This window comes from Brachycentrus maculatus, unplaced genomic scaffold (assembly GCF_059751285.1).
Source record: "Brachycentrus maculatus isolate JH-2025_06_01 unplaced genomic scaffold, ASM5975128v1 h1tg000082l, whole genome shotgun sequence".
NCBI classification, from domain to species: domain Eukaryota; kingdom Metazoa; phylum Arthropoda; class Insecta; order Trichoptera; family Brachycentridae; genus Brachycentrus; species Brachycentrus maculatus.
The window spans coordinates 320,659-342,605 of record NW_028280836.1 but is presented as its reverse complement, the minus strand read 5'-3'; the positions used below and the strand labels follow the sequence as shown (position 1 = coordinate 342,605).

The following is a 21,947-nucleotide window of genomic DNA, read 5'->3' as shown; positions in this document are numbered from 1 at the left end:
AACAAGTATTTGGACACACTCAAAATGTTGTAAATAAATTATCTGGTCAAATTATAAGCTTAATAATAAAAATGAAAATGGTATTTTCTGGCGTTTCTCATGTGTGTGATTATAATCCAGGATTCGGATCTCACATACTAATATAAGAGTTTCTGCTTAATAAAAAGCTTCTTTACATCTCACCAATAGATGTCTCTAGTGAAGTTCTAGGGATTCATGAACAAGGTTTCTAAATTGGTTCATATATATAGAACTTCCAAGAATTTGAGTAGTGTGGTTGTCAATAATGGGTAGAATTGGTGAATGTTACACGTGTGTAAAGTGATCACTTAAACCAGCCTATGACGGTCGTAAGCCCCGTAAATGCCCAGACTTCCATATTCTTCTTCATCTTTGATGAGATGTCAAAAAATAATATCGTAGATCTAAAAATATTCCTCATAATTTCGTTTTTTTGCTTATTTTCTTGGCGCATATTTTAATTACAATAATATTTTAATGTGCTTCACCTGGTAGAAAAATGTACTATAACTTGAAAATACTAAATTTTTCCTTAAGATGTATAAAAAAAACATTATTTGTATAGTGTTTGTGTGTATTATTTAATTTTATAATATAAAACTTGTTATTATTTATATAAAAAAAGGCGTGTTGAGATGGTTTGGGCATTTCAATCGAACAAGTAAAGGAAGATGAGTGTACTATGACTTTAAAATACTAAATTTTTCCTTAAGATGTATAAAAAAAACATTATGTGTATAGCTTTTGTGTGTATTATTTAATTTTATAATATAAAACTTTTTATTATTAATATAAAAAAAGGCGTGTAGAGATGGTTTGGGCATTTCAATCAAACAAGTAAAGGAAGATGAGTAAATCAACTTTATGAAGCAAACGTGGTTGGTAATAGAAGCAGAAGACAGACGAAAACTTTTATACAAAAATTCTTGATAGTGGTCAGGTCAGAAGTAAAACAAATAATCGGCGGAGATAATAATTATAATAATGATGAGATGCATGAATGTGAAAGATGCAAATATTGTTTGCAAAGACAGCTTGATGTGGCGTTCCATTTTCTCTGCCTACCTCTGGGGGGAAATGGTGTGATGGTTAGTTTGTAAGGTAGGTAAGGTTGAATAATCGAAAGCCTGCGACTTAATCTTCTTTTAACCCTCAAACATGAAACGTTTCGATTTTTGTTGCTTAAAACACAGTTTATGTATTGAAAGAATAAGGTTTTTATCGAAATAAATATATGGTATTAAAAATAAATTATTGAAAGGTAAGGAATTTTTAAAAAAATGATAAAAATATATTCATATATGTTTTCTAAAAAACTGAAATTCCAATTTATGTACATTAAAAAATGTGTGCCTTTTCGCACAGTCGGTCGCGTTCTTAATTGTATGTTTGTAAGCACCCCCTAAATATAAATAATATTTTTATGTGCATCACCTGGTAAAAAAAAATGTACTATGACTTTTGAATACTGCAATTATGAATAATGCATAAAATATTATTTATGCAACATATTTGTCTATGAATTAATTTCATTAAATAACACTTGTTTAATAAAAAAAAGTGAACTGACGGATAGAATAAAATTCAAGCGTGCGTCATCAGAAATTTTTTTTTATATATATTGAAAAATAATGCTAATTTTTAGTTTTAGTGAAGAAACATCAATGAAGGAAAAAGTTTTTGCATATACATATTAAAATATTATTTTTTGACATCTCATCAAAGATGAAGAAGCATATGGAAGTCCGGGCATTTACGGGGCTGACGACCGTCATAGGCTGGTTTAAGTGATCACTTTACACACGTGTAACATTCACCAATTCTACCCATTATTGACAACCACACCACTCAAATTCTTGGAAGTTCTATATATATATGAACCAATTTAGAAACTTTGTTATGGAATCACTAGAATTTCACTAGAGACATCTATTGGTGAGATGTAAAGAAGCTTTTTACTAAGCAGAAACTCTTATATTAGTATGTGAGGTCCGAATCCTGGATTACAATCACACACGTGAGAAACGCCAGAAAAAAACATTTTCATTTTTATTATTTAAGCTTATAATTTGACCAGATAATTTATTTACAACATTTTGGACACACTATAAATACCTAGACATATCATTAATCTCATGACACAATACATATGACCCTTTTATTTGAATGTATGCAAGATCCGGACCCTGGATTATTTTTATATACTGGAAAATGCCAGAAAACATAATTAATTTTTATTTTTGTGCAGCTATAATTTAACCGGTTATTATTTTTCACAATATTTTAAGTGTGTCTAAATACTTATTCACCCTTTTTAGTTGCTGCAACCCTGTTGGTGTTAAGGAGCTTTCTGGTAACCGTGACAGACGAATTTCGCTGGATGCCTTGAAATTGCAAACATCCCTTAGTTGCCAGGGGGTGTGACGAATTACATGCGGAGGGAAGGAACACGCTGCCACGTGGTCTGACTAACTGAAATTACCCTGAAACTAAACATATGCACAATATGTCCCAAATTAATCAGTACGTGTAAAAAATGTCGGTTAAATGTCCTTTGAAAATGAAACTAATTGTAATAACTTTTACAACATTTTGAGTGTCTCCAAATACTTGTTCACAAAATCTGGATTATCTCCAATTACAGGAGTTAATTTCATATTAATATTAGAGTTTCTGCTTACTAAAAAGCATATATATGTATATATATATATGTATATATATATCTATATATATAAATATATATATGTATATATATATATATATATATATATGTATATATATATATATATATATATATATATATATATATATATATATATATATATATATATATATATATATATATATAATATATATATATATTATATATATATATATATATATATATATATATATATATATATATATATATATATATATATATATATATATATATATATATATATATATATATATATATATATATATATATATATATATATATATATATATATATATATATATATATATATATATATATATATAGAACTTCCAAGAATTTGAGTAGTGTGGTTGTCAATACTGGGTAGAATTGGTGAATGTTACACTTGTGTAAAGTGATCACTTAAACCAGCCTATGACGGTCGTCAGCCCCGTAAAAGCCCAGACTTCCATATTTTTCTTCATGTTTGATGAGATGTCAAAAAATAATATGTAATAACTTTTGTTCATAAAAACGACTCATAAATCTACCAAATTTTTATATTTTGGAGTAAATTTTGTTAATTTCATTTTTGATTCGGCAGTCACTATGTAGTTATATTTTTACTTTACTTTTTTTCTTCAATGTTATTAAGATTTGAATAAATAATGGTGAACGCATTATACTATTTATTCAAATCTATTATGACATATCGACATTCGATGCACTCCGTACAATTTTCAAACTCCGTATTTAAAAACGATGACGTCTGATGATGTCGGCGACGACGAAACCTCATCACGAGTCAAAAAAAAGAAAAGTGGATAGTTTTTGTTTGGTCATAAGCCCTACTAATGTTGATTTGTCAAAATGTAAAAATAACAGGAAAATAATAAATGGAGAAACCCAGATGTGTGAACAAAGATTTGGATATACAAACGTTGTTGTTTTACTATATTAAATGCAATTCCACCAAGCCATATCGGTACTAAGTGATTTAAATTGAAAGAAAATACTTTTTTTAATTAATAACACTTGACTTATACTCGTCTTTATTTAATTTTAACAAAATAAAATAAATTTATTGTTTCGACATTTACGTTGTGGTAAGACATGTTGAAACTATTAAAGAAAACATGTGTTTTTTTACCACTTATGTTTGCATTTAGACCTGAAAATGGAAGTTTACCTTCCGAAACTAGTCGTCAAATAAACTCAAGTTGTAAAAAAACAATTGTTTTCTTTAATAATTTAAATAGAATAAATATAACTCAAGTGGTAAAAAACAAGTGTTCCTTTTAAATTTCATCATGTCTTACCACAAAGTGAATGCCAAAACAATTAATAAAATACTTTTTATTTTTGTACAAAAATGTTTTTTTTTTAAACTATGAATATTTTATACATTTGATTACACAAATAAATATATAAAAATTAACTAATATATTTTTTTAAATTTAAAGTTTTAAAAATGTTATAAAACTTATATTTAAGGTAAAATAGTCGATTAACCTTGACCATTCATATGGCAGCAGAGGTTGGAAGATTTTTCCTTGAATAAATAAACCCACCAATACACAACCTGTTTTACAAAAGTATTAAAAATGAATTAAATTATAAATGAGAATTTTAGTAAATCTGCACTAGAGTGAAAAATATGATAATGTATAGAAAGACCAAATATTATTTTATGATATTCTTATTGAACCTTTGGCATTGAAATTATTATGAAGAAGTCTTTTCCTTAAACTGTCATACTGTCCAAACCAGTTTCAAATAATATAATAGTTCTGGTTTTTTTTATCAATATCATTTTTAGTATTAAGAATTTTTCCAGTTCGCACAACGATTTGCAAAGATTTAGATGTGTTTTTTATATATTTTTGATATCTTATCCAGTCGTGGTGTGTTTTTTGAAATTTTGTGATATTTTGTGAATAAAATGACTTCGTAAGTAAAAATATGTAAACATATGCTTTCTACATATGCAGTTGGCTAAAGATTTAACCCGGAATTTGAAGTTTTATCTTCATATGTAAAAAAACGATATATCGTGGGACTAACTAACTAACCATCACGCCGCTTCCCCGTAGGGGTAGGCAGAGAGAATAGAACGCCACACCACTCTGTTTTTACAATCGTTCTTCGCCTCTTCCACGTTCATGCATCTCCTCATACATACCCGCCGATTGTTTCGACTCCTTACCTGACCGCTCTTATGTATATATGTACATAGTTGGAAATGTCATATTTATGTAGTTTTAAAAGTAAATTCAACCTTGTGTTTAAAAGCGGGTATTTTATTCAGGATAAAAGCTTGTAATGAGAGGGATTATTCAAACAAGGGTTTTGGAGTTAACGTGTGCCAGTATAGCAACTATTGGATAGTTGTTCGAATTATCATATGATAAAAGAATGCAACACTAACAAGACAAGCATAATCGACAAAATTAAGAAAGGTGCATTATATTGATATGACTAGTTTCGGAAATTACAGATGCTTCCATCTACGGGTTCAAATATGAGCTTTGAGCAAATTTTTGAGGCAAATATAGTTTAAAATAGATCCAGAAGAAGAAAGGTAAAAACATGGCATGGACAAATATAATAAATTTGAATAATCAGGACAGAAGTCGGATTTATACATAGGAGATGCATGAATGTGGAATAGGTGGAGATTGTTTGCAAGGACAGATTGATGTGGCGTTCTATTCTCTCTATCTACTCCTACGAGAAGCAGTATGATGGTTGGTTAGTTATTTCCCACGATATATCGTTTTTTGACATATGAAGATAAAGTTTTTGAAATACGTATTCATGTCAAGCTTACAATATTTTTCTTGTTTCACAGGAAATGCAGCTTCCCACTAAAACCAGAATGGCAAAAATCAATTTTTGGAGTTTCAGAAGAGAAGTTTCGTGAGAAGCTAGTGACCGATAATATATCCGAGAGAATGTTGGCGGATAGCGTACGCAACCAACCTCATGGATTGGTTTAACAAAGAGCCACATTTCCCTAAAATAGACGTAGGTTAGTAATCTTGGTACTTATATAGGTTTTTCACTTCGTATTGGACGTTTCACAAAACCAAATTAGACGCCTTACAAATCAAATTAGACGTTTGACGAAACAAATTAGACGTTTTATTGTATTTCGTAAAAAAAATAATTTTCAAAAATATATTCAATGAAGTTTTCACGACTCATCCAATCACGCTAATTTATCCAAAGGTGTTGTTGAAAGCGGTTGTCAAACATCGCACAAATTTTTGTTGTACTCAATATAGAGATAGTGACGATGAAATTAGAATATTTACAGATCGAAGAATACGAACCGATTTTACATGACCTTGCCACATTCAAGTATGTTCCACAATATTTTGAGTGTTTCCAAATACTTGTTCACATTTTTGTTTTACTATTTTGAGTAAACAAAAAATGAGAAGTGTGGTTGTTATAATGTGTAGAACGGTGAATGTTGCACGTGTGTAAAGAGATCACTTTACCACCCTTTGACAGGTTATAAGCTCTGTACATACCCAGGCTTTCATATTTTTCTTCATTTATATTATGATGTCAAAAAAATAATTCCTAATTGGAGATAATCCAGATTAGTGAACCAGTCTCTAACCCTTATCCACACCCAACGGTACGTTTATTACAAAATAAAGTATTTTTTGTTAATTATTGTTATTGAGTAGTTTGATATATTTTTAACCAATAACAAACAGAAAAACCAAAAATTGTTTTGGCAAAAATGGTCCTTTTTATTTTAAGTTAACTTTATAAAAATTACCATTTTAGTCAAAAAAATCTTCAGTAGTTTTAGCATTCGTAAAAGGAAAATTTCAACACTCAAACGGTTGATCAACTTGCAATATTAAGTTAATAGCCCTTAATAAATAAAAATTTATATATATGCATTTAAAAACACACAGATACAAGATCAATGGAGAGAGCTCTATCGTTCAACAAATACAGCATTGAGAAAACCAAAAAGAAGATCGATAATATGTATACGGCGAGGAACGCAATGCCAGAATTCTTCGTCAACAGAGATCCATGGAGCAAGGAAGTATCTAAGGTCATGGATACTTTTCAGTGGATAATTATTCCTAAAGTTACTCCGAAGGATCATAGGATACAAATCGCCAGGTAAATTATAACTTAAAATAATATAAATGAAAATTATATATTCTGGCATTTCTCAAGTATGTGATTATAATCCAGGATTCGGATCTCACATACTAATAAAAGAGTTTCTGCTCAATAAAAAAGCTTCTTTTCATCTCAACAATAGGTGTCTCTAGTTAAGTTCTAATGATTCAAGAACAACGTTTCGAAATTGGTTCATATATATAGAAATTCCAAGAATTTGAATAGTGTGGTTTTTAATAATGGGTAGAATTGGTGAACGTTATACGTCTGTAAAGTGATCACTTAAACCAGCCTATGACAGTCGTCCATACTTCCATATTCTTCTTCATCTTTGATGAGAAGTCAAAAACAATAGTCTTTTATTTCATTTTAAACTTACTAAAAATGCTATCGCTAGACAGACTTCCATTAAAAATATGTTCATCAAATTGTAACTCATAAAAATCAAACAACTATACGCTTTAACAATTCTTGAATATGCATTTTAAAATATGCACATTCAAAATGTTATGAATAAAAATAATTGTTCAAATAATAAGCTACTTAAAAAAATCATATTTTGAAGCGTTTCCCTTATTTAATATTTTTCAATATATAAAAATATTCAAGGGTTCGAATTTAGCCTTCAAATAAAAGGGTCTCTGCTTAAAAAATGCTTTCTCAATCCAACAAAGATGGCTGTTGTGAAGTCATATGTACTGCGTCATGAGATTGATCAATATATCTAAGAGTTGTGAAAATTTAAGCAGTGTGGTTGTCAATCATGGGTAAAATGGTGAATTTTGCACGCGTGAAAAGTGATCACATAACAAGTTTATGACCAAAACAACGAGAAAAAATAATGAATAATAAATATTTAAATAAATAAAAACAAGATGCAATTTCTACACCCTTTTCATACTTAATTCCCAAGGAAACAATTTAAACTCTTAAATTTAGACCTAGCCACACAAACGGTATTTTTAAATGATGCGGAATGCATCAAAACACGTATCACCATAGATTTTTAGAAATAATGGTATTTAGCAAGTAAAACCTAAATTACAAAACCGTTTATAATTATAATTGTTATTAAATTTTACACAAAAATATCAGTCTACTAATAACTCATCCAACTAAGTCCTTACATTTCTTTTCTAGGTTACTGTGTGAACCCGATGAATACAAACCGACTGAAATGTGTGCCGTTTTGTTCATGATCGCTGACCTGAGAATCGCAATGGAAATTGTAACTGGTGACATCGTAGTTTGGGATCTGACCAACTTGAAACTCGGTCATGTTGTAAAAGTGCATCCGGCTATGTTGAAAAAAGCCATGTTCCTGTTTGAGGTAAATATTACCTAAATTACAAATTTTCCTTACAAACTAAACATATTTCCTCAGGGCACGTTAGATCTTGGTCATTAGTGCATGTTTTTCTGTAATCCTTAGTGCATGTTGGTCCTCTTAGACGAGATATCTTTATGTAAAAAAAAAAACTAGTTGGGATAAGGAATTGATAAACGATACCGTGAATAAACGCCAGATTTAGACACTCTATAACGCTGAGTCAGCGACTGACTTATCTTGTGTTTGAAGTTAGTTACTGACTAAACGTAAATATGGCCTAATTCATTTTCACATAAATTTTTCGTGAAAAGTCAAATTTAAACGATATTACCTAAGACGGAGAAGATTTCAATTTTAAAGGTGTATCAAGCTAAATGTATCAATGTAACGGATCTTGATTGATGGATATAAACTAAATATACTATTAATCTTTGTACATAAAAGGCAAGAAAAATTGTCTACTAACTAACAAGTATAAAAAATAAAGTTTATCCATTATTCGTTTCAGCGCTGCTATGGATCACGAATAGCAGGGTTCCATATCCTGAACCTCCCGCCCTACGCTGAGTTCCTGTTGGTCGCCGTGAAGTCTATCATGAAGAAGAAGGTTGCAGAGAGGGTGTTCATCCACAAAAACTGGGAAGAACTGTTCAAACACGTTCCTAAAGAGTATTTCCCGAAGGATATGGGAGGAGATTATCCAAAAACCTCCCATGAGCTTACAGGTATATTACAAAATTTTTGGGCCACGTCTTTTTTTTAATATTCTTTTTATTTATATTTTTAATTCGCTACTGTTTAGATATACTTATTTGTTTTTTTTTTAAATTAATTTAATGATAATTTAAGTTTTACTTGATAAATACCAATATTACTTTAGAATTTGTATCGGGTTGTGGTCCAGTTTCTCGGTTCCCACTCTACCACAATTTGATACATATTTCTAAAAATGAGCCGCTTAGGTTCAAAGAAATAGTACAAAATTGAAGCACATGTTTAAATAATAAACAAGACAATATTTTATCTTTAAAAAATATATATAAAATGTAAAGTATTATGTCAAATGTTTCTCTGCGTTTCATATCATTTTTCAAACAAAACGATATTTGAAAATGATGCGGAATGCAACGAAACACGTGTCACAATAGTTTTTAAGAAATAGCAGTATTTATCAAGTAAAACTTCAATACATATTGATATTGCCAAAAAACGACAGCCGAATCAATTAATAATAATTAAATGGTATTGGATAATTTATGATGCTTCAATGACACTGTGATTAAATGCCTGACATGATTTTAAAAATTAATCCGTTTTTATTTTTACTCAAAGATCATCTCATATTCTAATTTCTTTTTCTTAAATTGGCTGTAAAAATAATATTTTTGGAGTTTAAAAAAAGAGATTTATAACTTCTATATGACATTAATTAATTAGTGTAATAAAACGATGTAACATATACGTATTCATAACATATAATAAACTGAGAAATTTGTGAAGTATGAACTTAATATAAATGAATAAATGTGAGATTCACTCAAATTACTTCACAAATATTTTTAGGAGAGAAATCTTGAAACGCATGTCACATTAGATGTTAAAAAATAGTGGTATTAACTAAGTAAACTGACATCTAACTAAATTCTGCGGTCTGTTTTTGATTACAACAGTTCAAATAGATTTTGATGTTGAAACTAGCGTTTTGTAAGGTTTAAGTGTTAATTTGTAATTGAATAAAACTAGACTTACTTTATTAAGGGTTAAATAGTTTGTATGCAGCCAATTATTAAATATTACACAAATTACATATTTTTCAACCGTTTCATAGACTCTAATCTTCCGTGTTTTTGAATACATGTATTAAAAAGTAAAATTGATACACGATATAAGACTTGCCTTGTTAATATGTGATATTCGTCGAATAATTCATCTAAAATAGTCATATTTTTCCAGATAATGTCAAACGAATCATGAATATCCCAGAATGCCGACAGTGGTATATCGATTCGGTAACGCAGAAAGCGGATGAGACCAAGCGGACCGGACACTCGGAGACTATGGTGGATGATCTCATTGGATTGAAAGGAAGCTTTCGGAAACTGGACATTGACTGAAGCATACGATCATCTCCTTAAAAAAAACTCTTTCGTCCTTTCAAAATTGTACAAGCAAGTTTTGTATAACATATATGTTCTGTGTAAATTATTAATTAAAAACATTATTTAAATATGCGTTTTATTATTTTTTTCCTTTTAAAATGCTTTTTATATTTTACAAACACAAATACACAAATTTAAGGTAAGGTTAGGTTATTTTATTATTTAATATTATCAAAATAAATGTCTATATAATGCAGGGGGAAAAACTACCCTTACTTAAATACGGATTAAGTAAGCTTTAATTTAACCGAGACCCTTTTTATTCCCATACAAGTCCGAACTCGGATTATTTTACATACTAAAAAACGCCTGAAAACTGATTTTCATTTAATATGCAGGTTATATTTTGACAAGTATATAATTATATTCAAATATTGAGTGTGTCCTCATTCTAAATGAAAAATATAAAATACTTATTACCAAATAATAAATCCATATATAAATTGAAAAATTGTATAAAAAATAACTCTTAAGTGAAGAAACCCAGATTTGTGAGCAAGTGTTTGAACACGTTCAAAATGTTGCGAATTCAATTCATTTTATTGATAACAAAAGTAGTCTTTTGATATGGAAACATGGAAGTCTGAACATTTTTATTACTTACGACCTGTCATTGGGTGGTTAAGTGATCACTTTACACACAGTGTATATAACATTTATCATTGTAGACGTAATTGACAACAATACTACATAGTTTTCGGAATATTGTTTATGTGAATTAAATTAAAAGATCAAATGCATTTTCGAGTAAAACTTCGCCTACGACATCTGTTGTTGAAATTTAAATAATATAAGTGTAAATCATGGGTGTGGTGGCGAATGTCACATGAAATTTCCACGAATACTATACTATATAGCGTATTTGTCAATGAAAATCTATTGAAAAAAGGTCATTCTGAATCACTTCATACTTGTACTTGTATATGATGTGATTGTCAACCTATCATAAGCTGGTTCAAGTTTTTTTCTATTGATCAAAATAACCCGCAAAGCTTTTATTTTTGAGGTTTGTCTGCAGGGAGGATAGTGAGGATAGGAAAGGTTAATGTGAAAAACACATCACAAACACCAAGACCAATTTTTAAAAAAAATCTTTATTTTATAAAATAAAACCACTTTGTTTTCAACCACTTTTTATTGGTACACTTTTTCTCCAACCGGTTTTGACAAGAGCCTTGTCATCATCGGGGTTAAACATGTAGTGGTTTAAGCCTTCTCATTAAATAAATCTTTGCTAAAAAAAAGCTTTCTCAATCCAACCATAGATGGCTGTTGTGAAATCATGCTCGAAGTGTCATGAAATTGAAAATTTATGTTATGCATTATGAGTTTGAAAAATTTTAGTAGTGTGGTTATCAATCATGAGTAGAATGGTGAATATTAAACGTGTGAAATGATCACCTTTTTAGGCTATGATAGGTCCTAAGCTCTGTAAATACCCTGACTTTCATATTATTCTTTATCTATATTGAGATGACAAAACAAATCCTAAGTGGAAAAACCTAGATTTGTTGATAAGGATTTGGACTCTTCAAAAATATATAAAACTCATTAATTAATTAAAATTGTAAATGAAAACACTTATTTTTTACCACTTGAGTTATATTTATTTTAGCTACTAATTTTGGAAGTGACAGATGCTTCCATCTTCTGATCTGAATATAAACTACATCCAGACCCAAAGATGTAAGCATCTGTAGCTTTCAAAACTAGTCATTAAAATAAATATAATTCAAGTTGTAAAAACAAGTGTTTTTTTATTTTCAATTTCATCATGTCTGACAAAGTGAATGCCAAAACAGTAAATAAAATTAATTCATAGATACATCTTACACTCAACAGATTGAATTAAGTTCTGATTTTGGATATTGTATGAAATTCGAACCGTCAAAAATGCTAAAAGCATAAGTCGCCCAGAAATCAACATAACCATATTTTCAATATTATTAATATTTAAAGCATTTACTTTGTGGTAAGTCATTTTACTATTTTTTTTTTACAAATATGTTTATAATATTAGTATATAACCACTCACCGAGATTTTTATGTCTACCGGTTTCGAGACGTACCCGTCTCTTCGTCGGGACAATCACTACCATAGCATGCAAACAATACCACCCTTCACCACCATAGCATCATTTACACACTCAAAACTATGTACACAAAACGAGCCCGAAGACCAACATGCACTAAAGGTTTCAGCAACAGACATGCGATACGAGCCGAGGTTAAACATGCACGAGGGCCTGAAGAAGAGACGGGTACGTCTCGAAACCAGTAGACATAAAAATCTCTGTGAGTGGTTTTATACTAATATTATTAACATTTTTTGTAAAAAAAAATTAGTAAAACCATATTCCGAGCGGCCGTGAAAATCAAAGAAATTTAATTATTTTATTGTGAGTTTATATTTAGACGCCTCTGGCACTGAAGTAAACAAATTATTAAAAAAATTAACGGGTCATTTTAATGATATTTTTATTATTCGTGTGAAGTGACATTGAATGTCATTTAATTTAATGTTTTTCCAGGCGAATTGGTATTTTTTATTTTATTTTGCATTGCGGAAATTCAACTAATTATGAATAGAGTAGCTCATCAGTGTTTAATAAATACTTTACCTGATTAAAGACGTCATTTCAATTCCGACCATAGCTAGTGTCAGTTTAAATAAATAAGTTGACAGATCAAGAAGTGTCTTCAAGATACTGGCATATTTACTTTTGTATTTAATTTAAAATTAAATTAAATTTGTGATATTTGGTGATAAAATGACTTCGTAAGTAAAAATATTCTAAAACCACGTGTAACTTATATTATTCCACTTCCGTAATTAGTTTTGCATTCCTTCCTTATTTCACTATTCGCACATCTATCATACATCGTTTTGTCGCACATTCTTCTGAGAGATCGCATTTCAACTGCATTCAGTCTACTTTCATCCTTCGCAATAAGGAAGGAATGCAAAGCTGAGATAAGCATTATCGATAAAATTAAGAAAGGTGTGTTGAGATGGTTTGGACATGTAGAACGAATGAGTGAGGAAAGAACGGTTAAACAAATTTATGAGGCGAATGTTAGTAAGAAAAGAAGCAGAGGAAGACCGAGAAAAATATGTCACGATCAGGTATGCCAAATACTTGAAAGTGGTCAGGTTAGGAGTCGTAACAATCGGCGGGTATGTATGAGGAGATGCATGAACGTGGAAGAGGCGAAGAATGTTTGCAAGGACAGAGTGGTGTGGCGCTCTATTCTCTTTGCCTACCCCTGCGGGGAAACGGCGTGATGGTTAGTTAGTTAGTTTTAGTAATTAGAATGGCATATTTAGCTACCGTGCAAGTGATCACATGTTCAATTTTCGAGAGGATAAAAATAAACCTTTTTTTCCAAAGCATATTTATTGTATTGGTGTGAAAATTTTCAATCGAAAATTGATTTAATATCACCATGGACAGACCATCTGCGTTTTTGTAACAAACGATAAAGAAAACACCGATTTAATACGATTCAGTTCTCTATGCACCAATGGGTATACACCCAAAAAATATGGTTAAGAATTACGATTTTTATACTTTCATATACTTATATTATGCCACCACGGAGTAAAACCCAAATGACTGAAGTTAATCTATGTAAATCACATCATTAATATTTAAAGCATTTACTTTGTGGTCAGTTATTTTTACTTTGTCATTGTACCCATGAACTGTTAACTTAAGCGTTATTTACGTATTTTAATTTTTTTTACAAAAATGTTAGTAATACTAGTATATAAACACCTGAGACGAGTGGTTATATACTAATCTTACTAACATTTTTGTAAAAAAATGTTAAAATACGGAAATAACGCTTAAGTTAACAGATCATCGGTACAATGTAGTGCTTTATTCACCATAGATTGCGAATAAATGTTAATATACTAGAAAATTATAAATAAAATATTTATTTATTTTAACTTCATGAAGAGAAAAAAACATTGGCGGGCTTTTTAACAAAAAAAATATCTCAATTTACAACATTTTGAGTGTGTCCAAATACTTATTCACAAAATTTGGATTATCTCCAATTACAGGAGTTATTTTCATATTATTTTTTGACATCTCATCAAAGATGAAGAAGATTATGGAAGTCTGGGCATTTACGGGGCTGACGACCGTCATAGGCTGCCTATGACGGTCGTCAGCCCCGTAAATGCCCAGACTTCCAAATTCTTCTTCATCTTTGATAAGATGTCAAAAAATAATATGAAAATAACTCAGGAGTTAAAATTTGGATTATCACAATTAGTGGATTAGTCACAAAATTTGGATTATCACATAAATTTGGATTAGTCACAAAATTTGGATTATCTCCAATTACAGGTAATTGGAGATAATCCAAATTTTGTGAACAAGTATTTGGACACACTCAAAATGTTGTAAATAAATTACCTGGTCAAATTATAAGTTTAATAATAAAAATGAAAATGGTATTTTCTGGCGTTTCTCATGTGTGTGAATATAATCCAGGATTCGGATCTCACATGCTAATATAAGAGTTTCTGCTTAGTAAAAAAGCTTCTTTACATCTCACCAATAGATGTCTCTAGTGAAGTTCTAGTGATTCAAGAACAAGGTTTCTAAATTGGTTCATATATATAGAACTTCCAAGAATTTGAGTAGTGTGGTTGTCAATAATGGGTAGAATTGGTGAATGTTACACGTGTGTAAAGTGATCACTTAAACCAGCCTATGACGGTCGTCAGCCCCGTAAATGCCCAGACTTCCATATTCTTTTTCATCATTGATGAGATGTCAAAAAATAATATAAATATCTCAATGTTAAAAGTCAAGGTTTCGCAACACATTAAAAGGATATTTTAAAAGATGTAACAATATTCTTTATTGATCTGGCATTGATTCTGTAGAATGCCATGCTGATTTAAGTATAATAATAAAATAAAAACATGTGTAAGACCATTTTATGACATTTTTTGAAAATATAAACACGAAAGTAGTTTAAAGAACTGCAGACGTTCTCATCTTTATGGGAAAGAACACACTCTTGAATCTTTATCTATTAATGAGAACATTAGCAGTTCTTGAAACTATTCGTGTTAACACTAATGAATTTGAAAAAAAAATTATTTAAGGGTTTATTTTTATAATTAAGATCTTTTTATGATTGTATAATGGAGTAACGTAGACTTAAATAGATCTTTAGATTATTGGGTCATATAATAAATATGTTTATAAACAAATATTGTGAATTTTTTCACCAAATTTATTTAACAAAATAAATGTTAATATTTTAATATTTTTTTGCAGAAAAGCAATTATTCCACGAAATAGAGAGTGGCAGATATTACCCTTTGGAGTTTCGGAGAGTGAACATCGTGGTAAAATGACAAATATATCCGAGAGAATGTTAGCGGACAGTGTTCAAGTCATCAAGAATTGGTACGACAAAGAGCCACATTTGCCAAAAATAGACATGGGTATGTTTTGATGAAAAGTAGTTTTTTTTAGTGGTAATAACCATGTCATTTTTAGTTTTATTTACAACCGCTATATACAGCGACTACAGTACTACTACAACTACATACAAGTACATCCATTCGTTCCATAAGTTGACAAGGTGCTCGTCGAAACCGGTTGAAAAAAGTACCAAAAATAAAGTGGTTATAAATAAAATTGTAGTTTTATTTTGTAAGGTTCAGAAGAGGTGCCAAAAACTATCTGCAAAAAAACATTCAAGGAAATTTCATTAACAACGCATCAGGTATTGATCAGAACGTTCTTGACAAGTAAACATTTATATATACAGATACCATACAGATTGAAAAATATCTAACCTGATTTATATTTACAGATTTTAATTTTAATTATTATTTTTTTTTAATATTTACGGCTTACGTCTTTAACAATGTTTACAAAAATATATACAATAACAATTAAGAATAAAAATACCAAAACCATTAAAATAAATCAGATATAATTTATATTTACAGATACCATAACGATTGAAACAAATTAATATTTATATTTACAGTTAACATTACGATTGAAAGATATCTTAACTAATTTTAAATTGCAAATACCATAATTATTGAAAAATATCTTATTTAATTTACATTTATAAATACCATAACGATTAAAACATTTCTAATCTGATTTATATTTATAGACACCATAACGATTGAAATATTTCTAATTAAATTTATATTTGCAGATATCATAGTCTTGAAAATATCTAATCTAATTATTATTTACAGATACCATTACAGTTGAAACATATTAAATCCATGTTTTGAATATTGAAAGCATTAACTTTGTGGATCATATTGATATATTATTTCGAGAAATAAAAATACTTTGTGTTCTGATCCACTCACATTTTTATTAACCAACTAGTTTCGACAACAACCTGTTGCCCTCTTCAGGGTTACATTTATTTTTAGTAATAAATGTAACCCTGAAGAGGGCAACAGGTTGTTGCTGAAACTAGTTGGTTAATATAAATGTGAGTCGATCAGAACACAAAGTATTTTTATTTCTCGAAATAATATATTTAATCTAATTTATATTTACAGATACCAAAACAATTGAAACATATCTAATATAATTTTTATTTACGGATACCATTACGATTTAAAGTTATCTCATCTTATTTTTATTTACAGATACAAAAACGATTAAAATCTTATTTTAATTTTATTTACAGATACCATAACGATTGATAGATAAATAATATTTACATACCATATACCATAACGATTAACTTATTTATATTTACAGTCACCATAACGATTGAAAGATACCTAATATAATTTATATTTACAGATACCATAACGATCGAAAGATTTCTATTTTACAATAAGTATAGTATCGAGAAAACCAAAAAGAAGATAGATAACATATACACAGCCAAAAGAGCAATGCCCGAGTTCTTCAGCAATAGGGATCCATGGAGCGAAGAAATGACAGATGTTCTTGAATCTTTTCAGTGGATTACGATCCCAAAAGCCACTCCTAATAATCACAGAGTACAATTTGCCAGGTAGGTCGATTTTGCATTATCTAGAAAGAATTGTTGTGAACGAGGAATAATTGAAAAGATTAGGAAGAGTTCTTTACGGTAGTATGGACATGTGGAGCGAATGGATAGCGAGAGAATGACTAAGAAAATATATGTGGCGAATGTGAGAGGGAAAACAGAACGAGGACGACCGAAAAAGACTTGGCACGATCAGATCAATCAGAACCTAAAATCTGGCGGTGTCAAAAGTCTGCGTAATCGGAGGGCATGTGTGACTAGATGTATGGATGTAAAGGAGGCGAAGAGTGTATGTCAGGACAGAAAAGTGTGGCGTTCCATCTTCTCTGCCTACCCCTGCGGGGAAACGGCGTGATGATAGTAGTAGTAGTAGAGTCTTTACCTTATAAAAACTTTCCCTATTCCAGCATAGATCTCGGTAGTGAGCTCACATGAACTGTGTCACGAGTTTGATCAATATATCTAGGGGTCCAAGAATTGAGTAGTATGGTTGTTAATCATGGGTAGAATTTGTGAATGTTACACGAGATTAAAGTGATCAGTTTATCCAGCCTATGATGGTCGTAAGCCTTGTTAATGCCCAGTTTATGTCAAAAATTGATAAAATAGTTGTATTTACTAAGTTAAGGTTAAATTGAACTAGAATAAGTAATAGTTTGTAAATTATTGATGTTAATGTTTAGGAAAATATTTTTCAGGATAATTTGTGAACCCGAGAAATTGAAACCGACAGAAATATGCGCCGTCTTATTCATGATAGCGGAGATAAAGATTTCAATGGAAACGGTAGTTGATGAGATATTGGTGTGGGACCTAGCCAACATAACATTTGGTCACGTTGTTAAAGTCAATCCGGCTATGTTGAAAAAATCTATATTCGTTATTCAGGTACGAAATGCAATACAGTGTAAATACATAAACAAGACCATTTTTTTAAATATTTTAAACATTAATTTTTGAAAGGTTTAGCAGTCATTGGAAGAGGCCAAAATCCAGCAATGGAGAGGCGACTGAAAAAATGTAAACACGACTAGTTTCGACAACTACAGATGTTCTCATCAACACGTAAAGCTACAAACAGTTCTCTTAACTAGTCATTTTTACATACATAAATTCTTGAAATTTTTAGTCAAGCAATCATTAGATTTTTTTATAATTTAATATTAGTACATGGTTTTTTTTATTTTACCGCGTTTTTTTTTACTTTTCATTTTTATTTTTAAATTCTTAGTTCTAATATACCAGAGCAATGTCAACTTAGTCAAAAGAATTAACTTCTAATTCGCATTATATATCTAAATTATTGTTCTTTAACCCTTATTCACAAATAAACGAAGAAGTATACTTTTTTACAAGGTTTTTTTTATTTGTTCACTGGTCGTTAAAGTCGATGAAATTTTATAGGTATATATTACGTGAAAAATACAAGTTAAGTACCTACTTAAAATTAAAATTAAAACAATTAACGGATTTTTCTCATATTACGTACCTACTTTTGGCGAAATGTTCGTCGATGAAATGTAATTCACAATTGTATATTCTTTAATATTGTTTTTCAATCTTTATTAATTTCTTGACTGCGAGTACAAGGTTTAATATCGATATTATATAAAAATTGAGATGCAAATCATATTTTTTTATCTTAAATTTTATTGTTTTCATGTCACTTAAGTTAAATGAGTATCAAAAATTCAAATTATCCGAGAATTTGCATTCTTCAAAACTGTGAATCGCATGTAAAAAAGGATAATAATAATAAATGAACTGAAAACAGACTCATCGATGAAGAAATACAAGAGAAAATGATTTGTGCAATTTTAACGTTGTTGGAGCTCCTTGTTTGAGAGCTGTTGCTGGGACGAAAGAACACACACACACACACACACACACACACACACACACACACACACACACACACACACACACACACACACACACACACACACACAAATACACACACAAACACAAATACACACACAAACACAAATACACACACAAACACAAATACACACACAAACAAACACATACACGCACGCACACACACACATAGTAGTTACACAATATAGAATACAGAGTAGGATATGTACATATTTTTTTAATAGAAAAATCACAAATTAAAAATATGTATTCACTAACAGTCTCATCAGTTTTAAGTTTTGTAAAACTAATCGTATTTTTTTAACTATTCATATCTATTTTTTAATGTTCTTAAAACTACAGGAGGCGATTTTATTTTATTTTATGACTTTCATCTGTCGGTAACAAATGTTCATTTCAGAACTGCTATGGAGCCAGAGTGACTGCCATTCACGTAGTGAACCTTCCACCTTATGCCGAGTTCTTGATAGTGGCCATAAAGTCGGTCCTGAAGAAGAAACTTGCCGATCGAGTGTATATTCATCGAAACTGGGAGGAACTGCACGAGCATGTTCCTAAAGAATGCATTCCGAAGGATATGGGGGGAGATTATCCAAAAACGTCTGTTGAGCTTGCAGGTACATACATACATATATTACAACCTTACTTACTAACGACAGTATTCTTCTTGTGTCCAGTGTTGAACAAAGGCCTCTTTCACAGTTCTCTGATGAACACGACTCTTTCCAGTGCAGGCCCACCACTTTTTAAAGTCATCGGACCATCTTGTCTGGGGCCTACCCACGCTTCCCTTCCTGTTCTAGGCCAGTGTTCAGCAAACTTTTTTTATTCAAGGCACACCTACCAAATAACAGATTTTAGAGGTGCATAATAATAATAATTATTATTATTTGGATAATTTTTATGGCGCCATTTTCGTAAAAAATACTACCTCAAGGGCGCTTATAAAGACATGGATGATAATAATAATAATAAGATGATGATGATAAAGATATAAAAAAAATGAATTAAAACGTCGTCAATCGATCTCGGGCCGTCGAGTCTGGAGCGGAGAAAAGATGAGCCGACAAATTAAAACGCCTTCCTCTTGATCCCATGTGCTGGAGAATGGCCAAAATGTCAGGCAGGACGCCTTCCTGAGCGATGGTCGTCACGCTAGAGGCAGCTTGTTGAGCTCCTCGTCATTGTAGATGACCAACTTCCAACTTCCAGACTAGCACAGTTCAAACGGGATTTCACTTTTATCCTCTTTTGCCGCCTTTCCGTGATCCAACATGATGGTTTTGTCTCTGAGGTTTTGCTTTCACTTTCTTACGAATGGGAGCCTACTTAACTGAGCACAGGCAATCAAAATTTGGAGCAATTGTGTTATTTTCACAACACTAGACTTTTTTCTGCGGCACACTAACTAATCACCACGGTACAGCAGTATGCTGCGGCACACACTTTGCGGAACAATGTTCTAGACCTCCAGTAAAGCACTTTTTTCTTCCATCTATCCTCAGACATACGCGCTACATGCTTTGAGCCACATCTGTTACCTTGGTCATCCCTTATCCAAACATTCGTTTTACGATCCCTAAAGGAACAAAACTAGAACTTTTAACCATTTTTTTGGTACTTTTCTCCAACCGGATTCAATAAAAACCTGTCGAAACCGGCTGGAAAAAAGTACTTACGAATAAAAAGTGGTTAAAAACAAGTTTTAGATTTATTTTATAAAATTTTATGGCAATATTGCGAGATGCACAGCAGTAAAAATGTTTATTTATTGTAACTGCAGACAGGTAGAATTCCAAATTTAATTGTTGAGTTATATTTCCAAAATTAAACAAGGTTTATTTGGTTGAATTCTACATTTATTTGTGTATATTTTAATACTTGACGCGTTTCGTCTTCTTTACACAGGACTTTATCAAACACCTGTTTCTGATAAAAACATGTGTTTGATAATGTCCTTAGAAGACGAAACGCGTCACGAATTAAAATGTACATAAATAAATGTAGAATTCAACCAAATAAACCTTGTTTAGTTACGGATATATTACCCAACAAGTAAAAATGTTTTTTTCCTTTTTTTGATAGATACTATAAAAACCATCATGAAATCGCCGGAATGCCGGCAGTGGTACCTTGATTCAATGTCACACAAGGCCGATGAGACGAAGCGAATTGGGCAACCGGAAACAATAGTTGACGATCTCATTGGTCTGAAAGGAAGCTTCCGAAAGCTAGACATTGACTGAAGCAAACAATCACATTTATTTAATCCTTCATTTCCTTTTATATTAAATATGTATTTATTAACACCAGGATAAGAGAAATATACGAGATCTAAAATGCCGTTAGGTGGGGAAGGCAACGAAGGAGACAATGGTATGCGCGTGTGAGGAGAATTAAACCATCCAGACTCCCCGACATTGCACTGCAAGGCAAACATCAAGGTAGACAACTCCCGGGCAGACCACTGAATGCATTGACAGCTGGAAATCGACATCGCAGGAGGTTGATCCCTCTTAAAACAGGCCACAAGGCCTATGCCAAGAACAAGAAGAAGAGAAAGATTTATATAAAGATTAACATGGTTATTATTCATATCATTAAAATAAACATCTTAAAAATCAAAAACCTTTTTCTCTATATCCATGTACGCAAATATGTAGACAACATTTTTGAGCGTGTCCAA

General features: G+C 30.8%; 2 protein-coding genes across 2 annotated transcripts; both read left to right on the top strand.

Annotated features, from left to right (window-relative positions):
• The first annotated feature begins 4,536 nt into the window (after positions 1-4,536).
• Positions 4,537-10,791, top strand: LOC148310944 (alpha-tocopherol transfer protein-like). Its single transcript, XM_088257550.1, has 6 exons — positions 4,537-4,651; positions 5,553-5,732; positions 6,640-6,856; positions 8,000-8,189; positions 8,698-8,914; positions 10,143-10,791. Exons 2-6 carry the CDS (start codon positions 5,687-5,689, stop codon positions 10,301-10,303), a joined length of 831 nt encoding a protein of 276 aa, XP_088113676.1. The 5' UTR covers positions 4,537-4,651; positions 5,553-5,686; the 3' UTR covers positions 10,304-10,791.
• A 2,160-nt stretch (positions 10,792-12,951) lies between these two features.
• Positions 12,952-21,889, top strand: LOC148310943 (alpha-tocopherol transfer protein-like). The gene is made up of 6 exons (XM_088257548.1): positions 12,952-13,127; positions 15,655-15,824; positions 17,170-17,386; positions 18,082-18,271; positions 19,662-19,878; positions 21,347-21,889. Exons 1-6 carry the CDS (start codon positions 13,120-13,122, stop codon positions 21,505-21,507), a joined length of 963 nt encoding a protein of 320 aa, XP_088113674.1. The 5' UTR covers positions 12,952-13,119; the 3' UTR covers positions 21,508-21,889.
• The last annotated feature ends 58 nt before the right edge of the window (positions 21,890-21,947 follow it).